The sequence below is a fragment of the Mesoplodon mirus genome, assembly GCF_964341445.2.
Source record: "Mesoplodon mirus genome assembly, chromosome: 11".
In the NCBI taxonomy this organism is placed as follows: domain Eukaryota; kingdom Metazoa; phylum Chordata; class Mammalia; order Artiodactyla; family Ziphiidae; genus Mesoplodon; species Mesoplodon mirus.
The window spans coordinates 38,767,413-38,783,914 of NC_138987.1; the positions used below are offsets into that span (position 1 = coordinate 38,767,413).

At 48.5% G+C, this 16,502-nt stretch overlaps 1 protein-coding gene and 1 long non-coding RNA gene across 3 annotated transcripts in view; one reads left to right on the forward strand and one right to left on the reverse strand.

Annotated features, from left to right (window-relative positions):
• MEI1 (meiotic double-stranded break formation protein 1) overlaps positions 1-15,221 on the forward strand; it is a gene marked incomplete at both ends in the record, with an annotated part of 68,750 nt that extends 53,529 nt beyond the window's left edge. The window contains 9 exons of the mRNA XM_082636596.1: positions 2,806-2,916; positions 3,188-3,348; positions 5,939-6,020; positions 6,208-6,383; positions 12,232-12,313; positions 12,912-13,018; positions 13,966-14,097; positions 14,289-14,401; positions 15,176-15,221. Coding sequence (XP_082492722.1) covers positions 2,806-2,916; positions 3,188-3,348; positions 5,939-6,020; positions 6,208-6,383; positions 12,232-12,313; positions 12,912-13,018; positions 13,966-14,097; positions 14,289-14,401; positions 15,176-15,221 — 1,010 coding nt within the window. The remainder of the gene's footprint in view (positions 1-2,805; positions 2,917-3,187; positions 3,349-5,938; positions 6,021-6,207; positions 6,384-12,231; positions 12,314-12,911; positions 13,019-13,965; positions 14,098-14,288; positions 14,402-15,175) is intronic.
• LOC309812674 lies at positions 13,956-16,482 on the reverse strand. 2 transcript variants are annotated; one of them, XR_014295372.1, is made up of 3 exons: positions 16,406-16,482; positions 15,420-15,540; positions 13,956-14,091 (listed from the first exon to the last, which is right to left on the reverse strand). It is a non-coding gene; the product is annotated as an uncharacterized lncRNA (long non-coding RNA). The 2 variants fall into 2 exon arrangements; XR_014295373.1 differs by lacking the exon at positions 16,406-16,482 and adding an exon at positions 16,146-16,220.
• Between the last annotated feature and the right edge of the window lie 20 nt (positions 16,483-16,502).

Here is a 16,502-nt window from a genome sequence, read left to right on the forward strand (position 1 = left end):
GGCACATGAAAAGCTGCTCAACATCACTAATTATTAGAGAAATGCAAATCAAAACTACAATGAGGGGGCTTCCCTGGTGGTGCAGTGGTTGAGAATCTGCCTGCCAATGCAGGGGACACGGGTTCGAGCCCTGGTCTGGGGGGATCCCGCATGCCACGGAGCGGCTGGGCCCGTGAGCCACAATTACTGAGCCTGCGCGTCTGGAGCCTGTGCTCCGCAACGGGAGAGGCCGTGATAGTCAGAGGCCCGCGCACCATGATGAGGAGTGGCCCCCACTTGCCGCAACTAGAGAAAGCCCTCGCACAGAAACGAAGACCCAACACAGCAAAAATAAACAAATAAATAAATTAATTAAAAAACAAAAAACAAAAAACTACAATGAGGTATCACCTCACACCAGTTAGAATGGGCATCATCGGAAAGTCTACAAACAACAAATGCTGGAGAGGGTGTGGAGAAAAGGGAACCCTCTTGCACTGTTGGTGGGAATGTAAATTGATAAAGCCACTGTGGAGAACAGTATGGAGGTTCCTTAAAAAACTAAAAATAGAACTACCATATGATCCAGCAATCCCACTACTGGGCATATACCCAGAGAAAACCATAATTCAAAAAGACACATGCGGGCCTCCCTGGTGGTGCAGTGGTTGAGAGTCCGCCTGCCGATGCAGGGGATACGGGTTCGTGCCCCGGTCTGGGAGGATCCCATATGCCGCGGAGCGGCTGGGCCCGTGAGCCATGGCCGCTGGGCCTGCGCATCCGGAGCCTGTGCTCCGCAACGGGGGAGGCCACAACAGTGAGAGGCCCGCATACCGAAAAAAAAAAAAAAAAAAAAAAAAAAAAAAGACACATGCACCCCAATGTTCATTGCAGTAGTATTTACAATAGCCAGGTCATGGAAGCACCCTAAATGCCCATCAACAGACGAATGGATAAAGAAGTTGTGGTACATATATACAATGGAATATTACTCAGCCATAAAATGGAACGAAATTGGGTCATTTGTTGAGACATGGTTGGATCTAGAGACTGTCATACAGAGTGAAGTAAGTCAGAAAGAGGAAAACAAATATCGTGTATTAACGCTTGTATGTGGAACCTAGAAAAATGGTACAGATGAACTGGTTTGCAGGGCAGAAGTTGAGACAGATGTAGAGAACAAACATATGGACACCAAGGGGGGAAAGCCGCGGAGGGGTGGGAATGGTGGTGTGATGAATTGGGCGATTGGAATTGACATGTATACACTGATGTGTGTAAAATTGATGACCAATAAGAACCTGCTGTATAAAAAAATAAAATTAAATTAAAAAATTTAAAAAAAGAAAAACTAATACTAAACTTTCTTTGGGTTATTTGTGTGGAAATATGTTAATATAAATGTTTCAGACATTACATGAAATTCCTAAAAATCTTATGTGTTCTGGTATAATAAGTCATAATTCTAGTTATTATTTTATAATGTATATCTCAGGGCTTCCCTGGTGGCACAGTGGTTGAGAGTCCGCTTGCCGATGCAGGGGACGCGGGTTCGTGCCCCAGTCCAGGAAGATCCTACGTGCCACGGAGTGGCTGGGCCCGTGAGCCGTGGCCGCTGAGCCTGCGCGTCCGGAGCCTGTGCTCCGCAACAGGAGAGGCCACAACAGTGAGAAGCCCGCGTACTGCAAAAAAAAAAAAAAAAATGTATATCTCCGAAATAACTAAATTTCCTTGTCAATTGCATTATTATGAACTTTCATCAAATCTTTAACCATGGTCATTTTTAAGTCTTCTGTCATTTACGACAGTTCTGGGTGTACTCTGATGCTTCTGCAAAAATGTTCCTACAAGAGGGTTTCATCTTCAAGGAATTCATGGAAAAGACTGACAAGGACAGGTTTCTGGTAACTGACTATACTGCTGAACTGAATGAATAAGCATTTTCAGAACTCTAATGGAAAACTGATGAATTCATAAAAGTGGTAACAAAAGACCAAGATGAAAAAAAATTAATTACATGGGACTGAGTGAACTGATGAGGATGATTATAATTTTTGTGACTTTCTGTTTGAATTTTTTAAAAAAAGGGAATGGAGTCTTAGGTAGGTTTCATATCTAGGATGATGGGGGGCAGGGGAGCAAGGAGTGGTAATTCCCAAGAGGAAAGGGATGTGCTCTGTAGATGTCTACTCTACAATGTAGTAACTGCTCACTGAGGGCTGGCAGAGCATGAAGAGGCGTTTAATCTTGCCGTGAGAGATTAAGGCTTCATGAGGGAGGTGAACTTTGAGCTGAATCTTGATTGCTGAATAGGAGGAAAGGAGTAAGCCAGATGGAGGTGATGTGAGAGAGAGAATACAGCAAGTTTAGGGAACTGCACGTTGACAGTTACAGAGCTCCCCTGTGAAGGTGGTGAGTGCCCTGTTGCTGGACGAATTCAGAGACTGGATCTTCTTTCTGCTGATGGTGGCAGGTTGGCCCATGTGTCCTCTGCAGACTTTCCAACCTGGAGTCTGTGCTGGCATGAGCGCCGTCATAGGATGCCTTTTGACCACCTACACTTGGGCAGTCTGTTCTAATGTGCAGCTGTGGGCTGCTTGCCTGATGTTTGTTCAGATAGAGGGTGTGAACATATCTTCGGGTTTGTCACTGTTTATTTCCATTGGCCCTAATATCAGGGGTGCTTAGTTTGTGCTTGGTCCCCAAGACTGACATCTGAAATTAGCCAGTTGAGGGCCACTAGCTGTAAGAAGTGTGAGTGCTGGTGTGTGCTAAAGCCATGGAGTGCTGAGCACTGGGGCTCCAGGGCACTCTCATCTCTTGCAGTGAGCAAGCTGTGTGGGAAATGCAGTCCCACTGACACGGACATCCTGCAGCCCTCCTTCAACTTTCTGTATTGGAGCCTTCATCAGACCACGCTGGGCAGTCAGAAAAGAGGTGCTGGGGCCCGGGCTGGCATAGTGAAGAGGAAGGGTGCTGGGCAGTGTCTATGGCCCTTGCTGCCCTCAGTTTTTCCATCTAAAAAAAATTTAAAAGGGTGTGTGTGGCTGGATCGGATGGTCTTAAGGTCCTTTCTGGTTCCAGTAACCTGTGGTTCCAAAATGAAACTTAGAGCCTTAAGCTGATCCTTTTGTTCATTCACCATGTGTGTGTGAAGAACCCATCAGGTGCTAACTAAACACCGCCTGCCCTGCCCAACCCTCTACAGCTGCTGCAGTGCTCTTGAGCAGCACGGCCCTGATAGAGCTTCTAGAGAAGATACTGGCCCTCACCTGGGCTGAGGAGGGCTCTCCCAGGACCCAGCTCCTCTCCTCCGCCTGGCTCCTCACTGCCTCCTTCTCTGCCCAGCAGCACGATGGCAACCTGCAGGTTAGTTTCTAACCCCTGTTGCTTTGGGGCACGGGTGGCACTCAAGGAGTGACAAGATCTTGAGTTCTGATCCCAGATCTGTGGCTTATTAGTTGTGTAACCTTGGCAAGGTATTTAACTCTCTGAGCTTCAGTTTCCTTGCCTACAAAACAGGGAAAAAACATTCAAGGCTGTTGTCAAGTTGGTTTACATTAATCTATTTAGCACACGTGGGTCACCTGCATGCCAGGCTGTATTCTAGGCACAGAGGAATAAAAAATGAATACAGTATATACCCCAGACTTGGGGAACTTGTGTTCTAATCTTTAAGCAAAGCCCTGAAAGGTAAGCAAGACTGTACCAGGCTAAAATAGTGGGGGAAGGGTGCTCCCGGCCAAGAGAATGATATGAGCACAGGCCTGAAGCTGCACAGATTTAAGACTTGGTATATATATTTGAAGAGTGGTGAGGTACTGCATGGCTGGAGTGTAGGGAATGGACTGTCAAACTGGACAAGAAGGCAGAATCCAGCCTGTGACCTTGAAGTTGTGGGTGGCAAGCTGTGAGTGCCATACTATGTAAGCAGTCATGTGACCGTTTGAGAAGGTGATGCAGGGAACAGGAGAGCCATGGACATATCCACAGAGCACCCCGTTTCCTCTCAGTCCCTCCCTCTTGTATGACCTTGTCATCCTAGTGCCCTGCATGAGCTTCTCTGTGGGCTGCTTCACATTCAGGTGTTTCCTCCCTAAGGCTGGCTGCCCCTAGTGGACAGAAACCATCTCCTAGCCTTTGAGGTATCCTCACACTGTGTCCAGCTCTGTGCCAATCTAATGCCAGGCACACACTCATTTGTGTAGAAGTGAAGTGAGTTTTCATGTTTGGCCTCTAGGGTTTCAGTAAGCTGTGGCACATCTACGCTATAGCAGATCCTCAGGTAGTTGCCAGTGGGGTTGATTTGGGACAGGAACCTCTCCTACTTTTCTATGTGTGGCTATTGGGCCCACCCCTACCCCTGCAGTCACCTGCCTGGATGGAAGCCTGCACCTTGTTGTTGGTTCTGCCCTGGCCCTCAGCTCATAACTAGCCAATTACGTAACTACCTCTACTCTAAGTCCTCCCCTCTGCCCTAGTTCAGGCCTGATCATTCATCCTCACCATCAATATGGCCTATTCACAACCTTCTGGCCTCCAGCCTCTCCCTTGCTCCACCTCTCCTATCCCTGTGGCCCCGGTCTGTCCACACTTACCCCTCTGCTCACTGTCCTTCAGCAGCCTTTTTGTTCTCCTCATGGCTGCTGAGACCCTTCCTACCAGGCCCCTCTGCAGCCTTACTTTCTGCCATTCTACCCTCCTTTCCTGTCTTCTGACCAAGTGTTTGCTCTTCTCCCAGTCGACTGTGCTCTTTCATATCTCAGTCCTTTTTTTGTTTGTTTTTGGTTGATTTTTAAGAGCTGCTACTTTTAGGACAGTTTTAGATTTACAACACAGTCGAGCAGATAGCACAGAGTTCCCATGTACCCTCCACACACAGCTTCCTCTGTTGACATCTCAGGTTCGTATGGCATCTCCATACCTTTACACAAGTTGGTTCTTCTGCCTGGAGCCTGCCAATTCCACCAGCTAACAAGCATTTGTTTTTTTTTTTTTTGGCTGTGTTGGGTCTTCGTTGCTGTGCGTGGGCTTTCTCTAGTTGCAGAGAGCGGGGGCTACTCTTCGTTGCGGTGGCTTCTCTCGTTGTGGAGCACAGGCTCTAGGGATGCGGGCTTCAGTAGTTGTGGCTCACAGGCTCTAGAGCGCAGGCTCAGTAGTTGTGGTGCACGGGCTTAGTTGCTCCGTGGCATGTGGGATCTTCCCATACCAGGGCTCGAACTCGTGTCCCCTGCATTGATAGGCGGAGTCTTAACCACTGCGCCACAAGGGAAGCCCTAACAAGCATTTTTGAGGAATTGCTTTGTGCCAAGCACTTGTAGATCCAAGTAGAGGAAAAGCTGCCTTCAGGCCGCTCATGTTCTGGGTAAGGAGAGCAGAGCAGACTCACAGCTTTGAACCTGTCACCCAAACTAACCCCTCAGTATGGTCATTGCTTTGACATTAAGGAGCACATTCACGATGCTGGTCCTCAGCTGTTCTTCACGATAGCTCTGGAGAGAGTGAAAGCAGGTGGCACTGTTCCCTTTTCATAGGTGAAGGAAGTAAGGCAGGCTGAGAGAGGTGCAGTGGGGTGACTTGCCTACGGCCATACAGCTGGCAAGTGGCAGAGCCAGGATTTTGATTCCAGGCCATTGGACTCCAGATCTGAGTTAGGTGGTTGGTGGGCTGAAGAGGAGACTGACCCACAGCTAAGGCTGGGAAAGACTCCCTGGTGCAGGAGCTCTCTGAGGATGGGGGAAACTTGGGAGAAGCAGGGTTCTCCAGGTCTGGGCTTGATTTTCCTCCTCAAGCTCCTGAATCCAGGATCGGTGTGGCTCACAAGACTCTGTGTGGCCTCCTCTGTCCTTCTGGATGCAGCGGGTATGTGTAGGGGGGGTAAAAGAGATATTGTAGCAGGTGGTTTTCTGCCCAAGCTCCCAGAATGTGGGGGTTATCCCTTTACCCTCTGCCCTGCCAGGTTCATCAGACACTGTCTGTGGAACTGGACCAAGTATTGAAGGCCCTCAGCTTTCCGAAGAAAAAGGCTGCGCTGCTCTCAGGTGTGGGACCAAGGGCCTCTAGCAGGAGAAGAAAAACCTTTCCCCTAGATTCTGAGATGAGACCACCCCACCCAGACCAGTCCACGGTCACCCCTTTATTATCCCCGTGGTCTTCCCCCTGTGACAGCGCTGGTGGGGAGGTGGGGAATGAGGCAAGAACTGGGTGTAAGGAGTTTTCTACTTTCAGCTGCCATCTTACGCTTCCTGCGGACAGCCCTGCAACAAAGCTTCTCCTCTGCCCTGATTGCTCTGCTGCCCTCAGGGGCCCAGCCACCGCCAGCCCCTGAGGACACTGTCCTGGCTCCACTGGGAACATCACAAGTGCTGTCCCTGGTCATCGGACTGCAGAACCTCCTGGTTCAGGTAAGGCCTTTGTGGAGTGGGACCCTGGCAGTGGAGCCTGCTTCTCCCAGGATGACAGCAGGAAGGGGTGGCTGCCTGTCAAGATCCTGGTATTCCCACTAAGCCTAGACAGAGGTTTGACTGGTTTTAAAGTTACAGTGACAGAAATGAAACTCAGATTGTCTCATAACTGAGAAGTCCAGGGGTCAAAACTGGCTTCAGGCACAGCTGGGATCCCAGAGGCTCAGACAGTGTCATCAGAACTCTGTCTCCATCTCTTGGCTCCACATTTCTCTGTCAGCTTTATTCTCATGGGATGGTAGGATGACCAGCAGCAGCTCCTGGCTTATGTCCTTCCAGCAGAAAGAAAGTTTCTCTTTCCTAGTAGTCTCCAGAATTGAGTCTCATTAGCCTGGCTTGGTAATGTGGCAGTCACTATGCCCAAAACATGGGATGCTGTGATTGACCGGGCTTCGGTGAGTGTCCTCTCTTGGAGGCTGGGGCATATGGTCAGCTCTCCCTAACTCACATGGACTAAACATAAGAGAGGAATGGTTCTGCAAGAGAAAACTGTCCTTAGAAGAAGGAAGAATGGATCCTGGACAAGCAAAAACAGTAGATGTCCACCTCAGAGCGGTTTGTGTTTTACAGCTTAGAGGATTCGTGGAGATCATTGTTTATCCAGCAGTCACATACTGTGAAGGGTGGTGGGGGCATGGAGATCGATCAGATTCCCGCCTTTGAGAAGTTAACAGTTTCAGGGGGTGGTGGATGGTGCATGTGGATGAGGTGCTAACACAGAGTGGGCAGTGCTGGGTTGAAGGGAAGCACTGCACAGTGGGGGCACTGGACGTACATTACAGGCTGGTGTAGGGTGACTGTGAGGCTGGCTGTCAGAGAAGGCTTTCTGGGGGAGGTGCTTGAGCTGGGCTGGAAATATCAAGTGACTTGTCCTAGGTCCCCGAGGGTAGGGGGCATCAGAGGTGGGATTGATCTTGATGGCAGCACAATTTCGTTCTCTGATATGGACTCATTCCCTGTCCTTGGCCCTCTGGCCCATTCCCACCCATGATTCCCTGAGACTTTCTTCTCTTTCAAGGAGCTTATTGTCTGCTATTTTCAAATATGAGCTGGTCACTGAGGGTGACCAAGGCCTCAGACGTTTATGCTGTTTTAGTTAGACTTGGACTCTCTTTTCCTGCTCCTTAAAGCTTGCCCAAGACCGACGGTCACAGATCCACGTGGTCTGGTCTGATGGCAAGGCATCATGGGCAAGAAGAGGGAGGTGGGGGCAGCCAGCAAATGAGTGAGAGGAGTTGCAGAGACTTCCTCGGTGGAGGGGCGGGGCCTTGATTTGAGTGGTCTCCGCTGGCCGCCCAGATAATGACAGACATATTTGATATGGCTCTTGATGGTGGGAGATTACGTTCAAGGATTGATCCCAACTGGGCCTGTGCACAGGTTGGGGGAAGTGGGGAAATGTGAGGATGTAGAGAAGGCTCCTGAAGTGGGCCCTGTGCGGGCTGTGCGGATGCCGAGTCTTGTCCTGCCAGCACATCTATTCAAAGGCTCTGTGCTCTTCATGGATCAGACCTCTATCACGTATGGCACTTATCTCTCTCTGTTGTGAGTTCCCATTTTCATATCGATCTTCCCCAGGCTGTGAGCTCCTCAAAGGTAGGGACTGTGTCTGGTTAATCTTTGTGTCTCCTTCCCCTTGTGGGTTCAAATCCAGTTGGGAAATCACGAATCAAGTGAGAACCAAAGCATCAGCTTTATTGCTGATAAACACCATAGTAGAATGTAGCTGGGACTTAAGGTCAGAACGGGCTTTTTTTTAGTCTGAGATTTTTCAAACATACAGCAAAGACGAAAGAATTTTACAGTGAACACTCATATACCCACCATGTACATTCTACCATTAATATTTTACTATGCTTGCTTTATCATATCTTATCCAAAAGGATTTTTTAACTACCCTCCTTCCCTTGGGCCAGACCAGGAGCCCATAGGCAGGTAAATTGTGTTTGCATTTCCATAATGTCCATGTTGGACACTTAGCCAGCTGGCCAAGATCTTAAGAGTCTGAGTTCATGGGAGCATGACCTTTAATACCTTAGTCCTGCCCTGATGGCTCAGTAGGTGTGAAGCTAGCATCTCACTTGTTAGATAAGTCTCTCGTTGGGTGAGGAGGAGCCAGTTAGAGGTGGGAGGAAGGGCAAATGCTTTCTCTCCAATGTTTCTGAAAGGGCTGAAGTTCCTGTTTTAATATTCAAAACATAGAGAGGGGGAAAATGATTCCTTTATACTCAATACCCAGCATAAAGCCTCCCACAGAATTGGCATTCAGTAATGTTTGTTGAGTGAGTGAATGAGGACGCAGAAATGAATATGATGCCGTTTCAGCCATTTAAGCACTCAAAAATTGTAGGAAACACAAGAAATTATAATTAATGGCAAAATGACCTATTATTTGAATCAAGGAAGGCTCCACAGGAGAGGTTGCATTTGAACTGGCTAATCTTGGGTACCTGGGAAAAGGGTGGAAGTGCCCACTGGTTAAGAGTTAATTTTATTTTTTATTTATTTATTTTTTAAGAGTTAATTTTATTTTATTTTATTTTATTTTATTTTTTTTTTTTTTTTTTCTTTTTGCGGTAGGCGGGCCTCTCACTGTTGTGGCCTCTCCCGTTGCGGAGCACAGGCTCCGGACGCGCAGGCCCAGCGGCCATGGCTCACGGGCCCAGCCGCTCCGCGGCATATGGGATCCTCCCAGACCGGGGCACGAACCCGCATCCCCTGCATCGGCAGGCGGACTCTCAACCACTGCGCCACCAGGGAGGCCCAAGAGTTAATTTTAGATTGGAGACGGAGAAAGGGCACAAGGCCTAGGATTTGTTTCTAGACCTGCCACCTACCACCCACCACCCAGGTGTCCTCAGGTCAAGTATTTTCTCTCTGGGCCTCAGTTTTCTCAGCTGTAAAATGAGGTTAGTGAATTAGCTCAACCACCTCAAACTGTAGGTCTTAAAGACCTTATGGATCCTGAGAAGGAGACTTAGGGGTTGTTAAAGACCGAGAGTGTTTCCCCTATTATACGTTTCACTAAGATATTCACCATTAAAAATATATATATATAACAGAATTATTTTATTATAGGATCTTAGTAGAATCTTAAACAGTGGGAAGAATATTTATCCTATGATTTACCTGTATAGTATAAATACATAAATAAACAAGTCATTGCCTGGGATTAATTTCCAACTGAGTTCTTTTTTTTTTTTTTTTTTTTTCCCTTTAGTATAGTCACCATTTTTTTTTTAATTTATTTATTTATTCTTGTCTGTGTTGGGTCTTCATTTCTGTGTGAGGGCTTTCTCTAGTTGTGGCAAGTGGGGGCCACTCTTCATCGCGGTGTGCGGGTCTCTCACTATTGCGGCCTCTCTCGTTGCGGAGCACAGGCTCCAGACGCGCAGGCTCAGTAGTTGAGGCTCGCGGGCCCAGTCGCTCCGCGGCACGTGGGATCCTCCCACACCAGGGCCCGAACCCGTGTCCCCTGCATTAGCAGGCAGACTCCCAACCACTGCGCCACCAGGGAAGCCCTAGTCACCATTTTTTGAGTGTTAACTCTGAGCCAAGCACTGGTTAAACCCTCTTTATGCATTGCTCATCTTACCCTCTCGACAGCCCAAGTAATCTTTTTATCCCCACTTAGCAAAATCAAGTAACTTTGGCCAGGATCACACAGATGGTAAGTGACCAAGCAAGGCTTCAAACCTGTCTGCCCCATACCTTAACCTCCAGGTTGCTGCCTTCCAAAGAATAGCATGAGGAGAGCATAGGATTTTTGTTGTTGTTGTTAGTTTTTACATTTTAAAAAATCAGTTTTATTGAGATATAACTTACATGCAATAAAATTCACTGATTTTAAATGTACAACTAGATGAGTTTTGACAAACATATACAGTTTTGTAAACACCACCACAATCCCGGTATAGATTTCCATCACCACAAAAAGTTCCCTTGGACCCCTGTTTAGTCAGTCCCTTCTCCCCATCCTTGACCCTTGACAAACACTGATCTGCTTTCTGGCACTACAGTTTTACCATTTCTAGAATTCCATATAAATAAAATCATACAGTATGTGGTCTTATGCGTCTATCTTCTTTCACTTAGCTTAATGCTTTTGAGATTCATTTATATTGTTGTGTTATCAGTACTTCATTTCTTTTTATTGGTGAGTAGTAGGCCCTTATGTGGCTATTCCACAATTTGTTGATCCACTCACCTACCGATAGATACTTGGGACTTCAAGATTTTTGGCTATCATGAATAAAGACTGAAGTACAAGTCTTTGTGAATATCCATTTTTATTTTTCTTAGATAAATGCCTAGGAGTGGGATTGGTGGGTCAAATGACATAGTAGTTTTCTATTGCTGTGTAACTACATATCACAAATGTAATGGCTTAACACAACACCCATTTTATTATCTGACAATTCTCTACGTCAGAAGTCTGGGTGGGCTCGACCAGGTTCTTTGCTTAGGGTCTCACAAAGCTGAAATCAAGGTATTGGTCAGGCTGGGTGCTTATTTGGGAGAGCTGGGAAAGAATCCACTTCATCCTCCTGTTGGGGGTGGGTGGGTCTTTCAGCTCTTTAAGGCTACACACATTTTTTTGCACACAGCCCCTCCATCTTCAAACCAGCAATGCATGTTGAGTCCCTCTCACACTTCTGGACTCTCTGGTTCTTCTTCTGCTACCAGCCAGAGAAAACTCTGCTTTTAAAGGACTGGTGTAATTAGATTGGGCCCACCCAAACAATCTCCCTTTTGCCATGTAATGTAACCTAATCACAGGAGTAACATCTGGGAGCAAAGGTCATTGGACCATCTTAAAATTCTGCCTACCACATATGGTAAGTGTATGTTTAACTTTATAAGAAACCATCAGATTGGGACTTCCCTGGTGGCACAGTGGTTGGGAATCCTCCTACCAATACAGGGGACACGATCCTTGGTCCGGGAAGAACCACATGCCACGGAGCAACAGAGCCTGTCACCACAGCTGCTGAGCCTGAGCTCTAGAGCCCGTGTGCCACAGCTACTGAAGCCTGTGCGCCTAGAGCCCGTGCTCCATAACAAGAGAAGCCACCACAATGAGAAGCCTGTGCACCACAATGAGGAGTGGCCCCTGCTCGCCGCAACTGGCAAAAGCCCGTGTGCAGCAACAATGACCGAACACAGCCAAATAAATAAATAAATTAATTAATTAAAAAAAAAAAAGCCATCAGACTGTTTTCCAAAGTGGCTGTACCATTTTTCCTTCCCATCAGGAGTGCATGAGAGTTCCAGTTGCTTCACATTCTTGCCAACACTTGGTACTGTCAGTCAGTTTTAGCTGTTGATGAGTGTGTAGTGGTATCTCAAGGTGGTTTTAATTTGCATCTCCCTAACCCTAAGTTCTTTTCTTATGCTTATTAGAGCATAAAATTTTGTTTGATGAAAGGTTCTGCTGCTTTACAAAAAGATTTACATGCATTGGCTTAGATAAACTGTGTGGCTCTTACAGAATCTGTAATCTGTGAATCTCTTAATGGGGCCCAGGGCCCATCCTTTTTTGAAGCAAAACAGTCTCTCAAATGTAGGTAAATCATCAGTATAAGCACCGTGCTTTGTGTGTGGGTGAGAGATGAAACCAACAAACATTTCTTGATTATCTACAGAGCCACAATCCCAAATCTGAAATTCTGAAATCTAAATTGTTTTGAAAACCAAATGTTTTTTTCTTGGTTGGCACCAAAATCCACTGGTAGCAAAACCGGACGCGAACTTCTTTGGGGTTTTTGTTTTTGTTGTTTTCTTGCAGAAGGACCCTCTGTTGTCCCACGCTTGTGTCGGCTGCCTGGAGGCCTTGCTTGACTACCTGCATGCCCGGAGTCCAGACGTCGGTAGAAACTCTCCCCATTCTCTGATGTTCCCATGGGGGAGATTGGACGGGGCCAGCACCTGCCACCCTCCCACCCCAGACTCCCATCCTCTGTTCTGTGATTCACACTCATTTTTTTTGGCCGAGCCATGTGGCTTGCAGGATCTCAGTTCCTCAACCAGGGATTGAACCCAGGCCATGGCAGTGAAAGCCCAGAATCCTAACCACTAGGCCACCAGGGAGCTCCCTGATTCACACTCATTTTGTTTAATTCTTTTAACAATACTGCAAGGGCACTGCCATGCCCATCATACAGATGAGGACGCTGAGGTTCAGGGAGGTTAAACAACTTGCCCCAACCAAGGTCACATAGCTCTTAAGTGGCAGAGCTCTTCCTGTTGCCTGCCTCCCACAATAGTGGGATATGTGGTCTCCCTGTGCCAGGCAGCATGGGTGGATAGAAGCCCAGGAGAAAGAAACGCCCTGGGGTCAGCTTGTCCGATGCCCTGCCTTTGCTGATCAACCCTTTTTTGAGCCAATAGAAAGTTTTCTTTAGCAATGTTCCAAGGCCTTTGGAAAAGCAGCATTAACAACACACGGTTGACTGGTGTTTCCCATAGCACTCCATGTGGCCTCCCAGCCCTGGAATCGGTTTTTGCTATTTATCCTCCTGGATGCTGGAGAGAATTCCTTCCTCAGAGCTGAGATCTTGAGGCTCATGACCCTGGTAAGTGCAGAAAGGATGGTCCTGTGGTCTGAAGAATGTCATCCTCCAAGAAGGTAGAGGGGCTGGATGAGCCTTCACCCTACAAGAAGTCTGCCTAGAGAATTCCTCTGAATGCCCACATCTCCTCTGCCCAGACTACCCAGACATTCTTTCTCATTCACTCATGAAACACTGACCAGGCCTGCCCACCACCTGCCAGATCCTGTGCTGGGTACCAAAGATGTCAGTGAGCCAAATGTTCTGCCTTAAAGGCCCCTCTGTCTAGAGAAGGAGATAGACCAGGAAATTAATAGTTAAAATATGATGTTATTAATGGAAGAGTAGAAGATAATGCTAAGTGCCTAGAAAATGGTAAGTGCCCACTGAATAAACAAGGCAGCAAGCCTGTGAATGATAGTGAAGTGGATCAATGAATAAATCAATGGTTGGTGTAGGAACCCAGAGAAAAGAGTAATTGCTTCTGCCAGAGCTGTGAGGGAGAAGTGAGTACGAATATAGTAAGCACCCAGTTAATGCCTGTATTTCTTTAATAAAATGAAAGCATTGAGCAGGGAAGGTAACATTTTAGCTGAGGCTTGACGGATTAATAGGCAAAGAGAAGGAAAAGTATTGCAGGTACAGTATTGAAGTGAGAACAGCAGGTATATGAGAATGTGGTGTGTCTGCGTAACCACACGTAGTCTAGTGTGAGGGTCAGGGTAGGAGTGGCGGGACTGAAGGGGTCAGCAGAACAAACTCTCAGGGTCTTGCAATCCTCCTCATTACCTCACTCTCCTGTGACGCAACCCCACCCCTGCCTACCAACACTGAGCTCTTGAAGGCAGAGTTCTGTGGGCTTCAGATCCATGCCCCCAGCCCAATGCTGAGCCTGACAGGGCACAGCAAATATCTGTGAATGAAGGAGATGCCGAATCACTACATGTTTGGGGCTTCTCTCCCTGGGCCAGTTTGTGCGGTTCCGGAGCAGCAGCATCCTCTCTCGTGAAGAGGTGGGCCATGTTCTGCAAGGCGCAGCTTTGGCTGACCTCTCTACCCTCTCCAGCACTACCCTCCAGGCTCTGCGTGGCTTCTTCCTGCAGGTGGGTGGAAAGGGGATGCTATTTAGCCAATGTGAGGCCAGACCCTCTGTACCATCTTCCCTGTGGAGGTGGGGAGCTCTAGCCACAGCAGCCAATGGGAGGTCAGGAGTACAGGGGGTGGAGGGTAGAGAGGGCCTCTATGGAGTGGGCACTGAGAAAGCCTGTCTTCCCTACCCTCTTCTCCCCCCCAGGTCCAGAGCATGGGCCTCCTGGCTGATCATAGCATGGCCCAGACCCTGCAGGCCTCCTTGGAGGGTCTTTCCCCCAGGGCCTCCAAGGCCCAGCCGCCCCTACAGGACATGATGTATCCTTTCTTGCAACTGGGAGCTTTGGCCTGGGCAGAGTCACCCAGGCAATGGGAAGCTATAGGGTCATGCTTCAGGACAGAGAGTTGCACTGTCTTATAAGGCAAGCAGCGGTCAGTGAGAATAATTAACAGTGGTAGCAATGACAATGACTTGCTGTTTATTAAGTTCCTACCGAGGGCCAGTCATGTTACATGCACTGTATCTAATCCTCACAGTAGCTAGGAGAGTTAACACAGTTGTAACTTAGCTCAGAGAGGTTAAATGACGTGCCCAGAATCACACAGTGATAGCATTAGGATTTGACCCCAGACATGACCATCTCCAAAGTCATATCACCAAACTCAGAAGGGAGCTAGTCCTTCCCCAGGAGCTTTGGAGAAAGTTGCCCAAGCCCGGTTGGCACAGACGCTGCCCTAAGCACAACATGGTGGGGGAGGGTGCTGGGTGACTGGCACGTCCCTGAGAAAGCCTGGGGCTGTGGGCAGTGCTCACTGGCCCTCTGAGGGGTTGTTGTGGTGCTCCAGAGACACTGTGGTCTGGAGGTGTGTGTGTGGCCTCCCTGGCTCTCCTCCTAACCCTATCCATGGAACGTTCCCTGATGTATAGCAACTACCTAGCCCAGGTGTTCAGGTCCCAGTTTTAGAATCCATCCCACTCTTCTCAGGTGCACCTCTGCTCTTGTCTGTTTTTCCCTTTTTGGGCCCTGGAAGTGTGGTTCTCCCATGTCTGGCCCCACCTCTCTGCTGTTCTCCTCTCATGTTTGCTGCCAGCTACCTGGGAGGAGCGGCTGTATCCCTGGCCCACATCAGAGACTGATCTCAGGACCTGAAGGCCCAGAAACAGAACTGAGACCTGGAGAAGACAAAGTCAGGGCACACTGGTTTGGGGGAAATGGATGACAACTGCAGCCGTGCATCTGGAGCCATTTACTCCATTTTTAAAATAGAATCAGGAAATAGTGATATACTCACATGCCTGTGTGGGCTCTCCAAAAACATTTCACTTCGCACTTACCTTGGCTCCCTCCAGCTGGTTCCTCAGCCAGGGTGGATGGCCTCCTCAGGGAGAGAGGGGGAGGGATTTGTTCTGCTAACACCAGCTGGTTACCTCAGTTGAAGACATCAGTTAGGCCATCCTTGGGGCAGAAGGGGCAGAGAAAGGTCATGTGTTTGGTGCTGCTGTGGTCCAAGTGCTCTGGGAAGTACTTTACCTGCTGCTTCACCTCAGGTGAAAGTGGAGAGAGGTACAATTTCCAGGCAAGGAAGGTGAGCACAAAACCTTCTCAGCCTTCTTAGCTGAGGGAAACTGCCCCAGCTCAGCTCTTCCCTGGCTAAAGTAGGTCCCCTGTGTTCCTTTCTCTCCCGGCCCTCCTCAGAGCGTGTATTTGTGCACACACGTGTGCAGTTCTTTCAATGTCTGTCCTCCACAACTGCCCGCGCGTGTTCTGAGCTCAGCTCACCAGGGCCTTTAACTCCCTTCCCGCCTGTCTGCCAGGGCCCCGGTGCCTGTAATTGGCTAGCCCTTGGGTCTGGCTGGACCGACCCTACGCAAAACTGGGCTGAACTCCGTCCTAATGATAGGACAAGGAAGGACCCCACGAAATTGGGTTAGAACTTGGTGGATCCGAGGGGCGAGCTGGGTATGCCCCAACTCTGCACTGCACGTTACCTAACAAAGTGTTAGCCACGACCCACTAAACTGATCTTGACAACTGCAGTTTAAAAAACACTCAGCTGGTACCTCCCTGGTGGTCCAGTGTCTAAGACTCCCCGCTCCCAATGCAGGGCGCCGGGGTTTGATCCCTGGTCAGGAAAGTAGGTTCTCACATGCAACTAAAGATCCCGCGCGCCGCAGCTAAGACCCGGTGCAGCCAAATAAATATTTTAAAAAACCCAAAACAGCTAACGAAACAGTTTCGGGGATGGCGCTGGGGAGGCCGCCCGGCCGGCAGGGGTCAGGGCCTCATTATTGCTGACGCGTCCTTTACTATGGACACACACCGCAGGCTATTTCCTCCAACTCGACCTTAACGCGGCAAGTGCGCAAGCCGCCACGCAGGGTGAGCGGGAGAGAACTCCCACGGACCTCGGGCAGGGC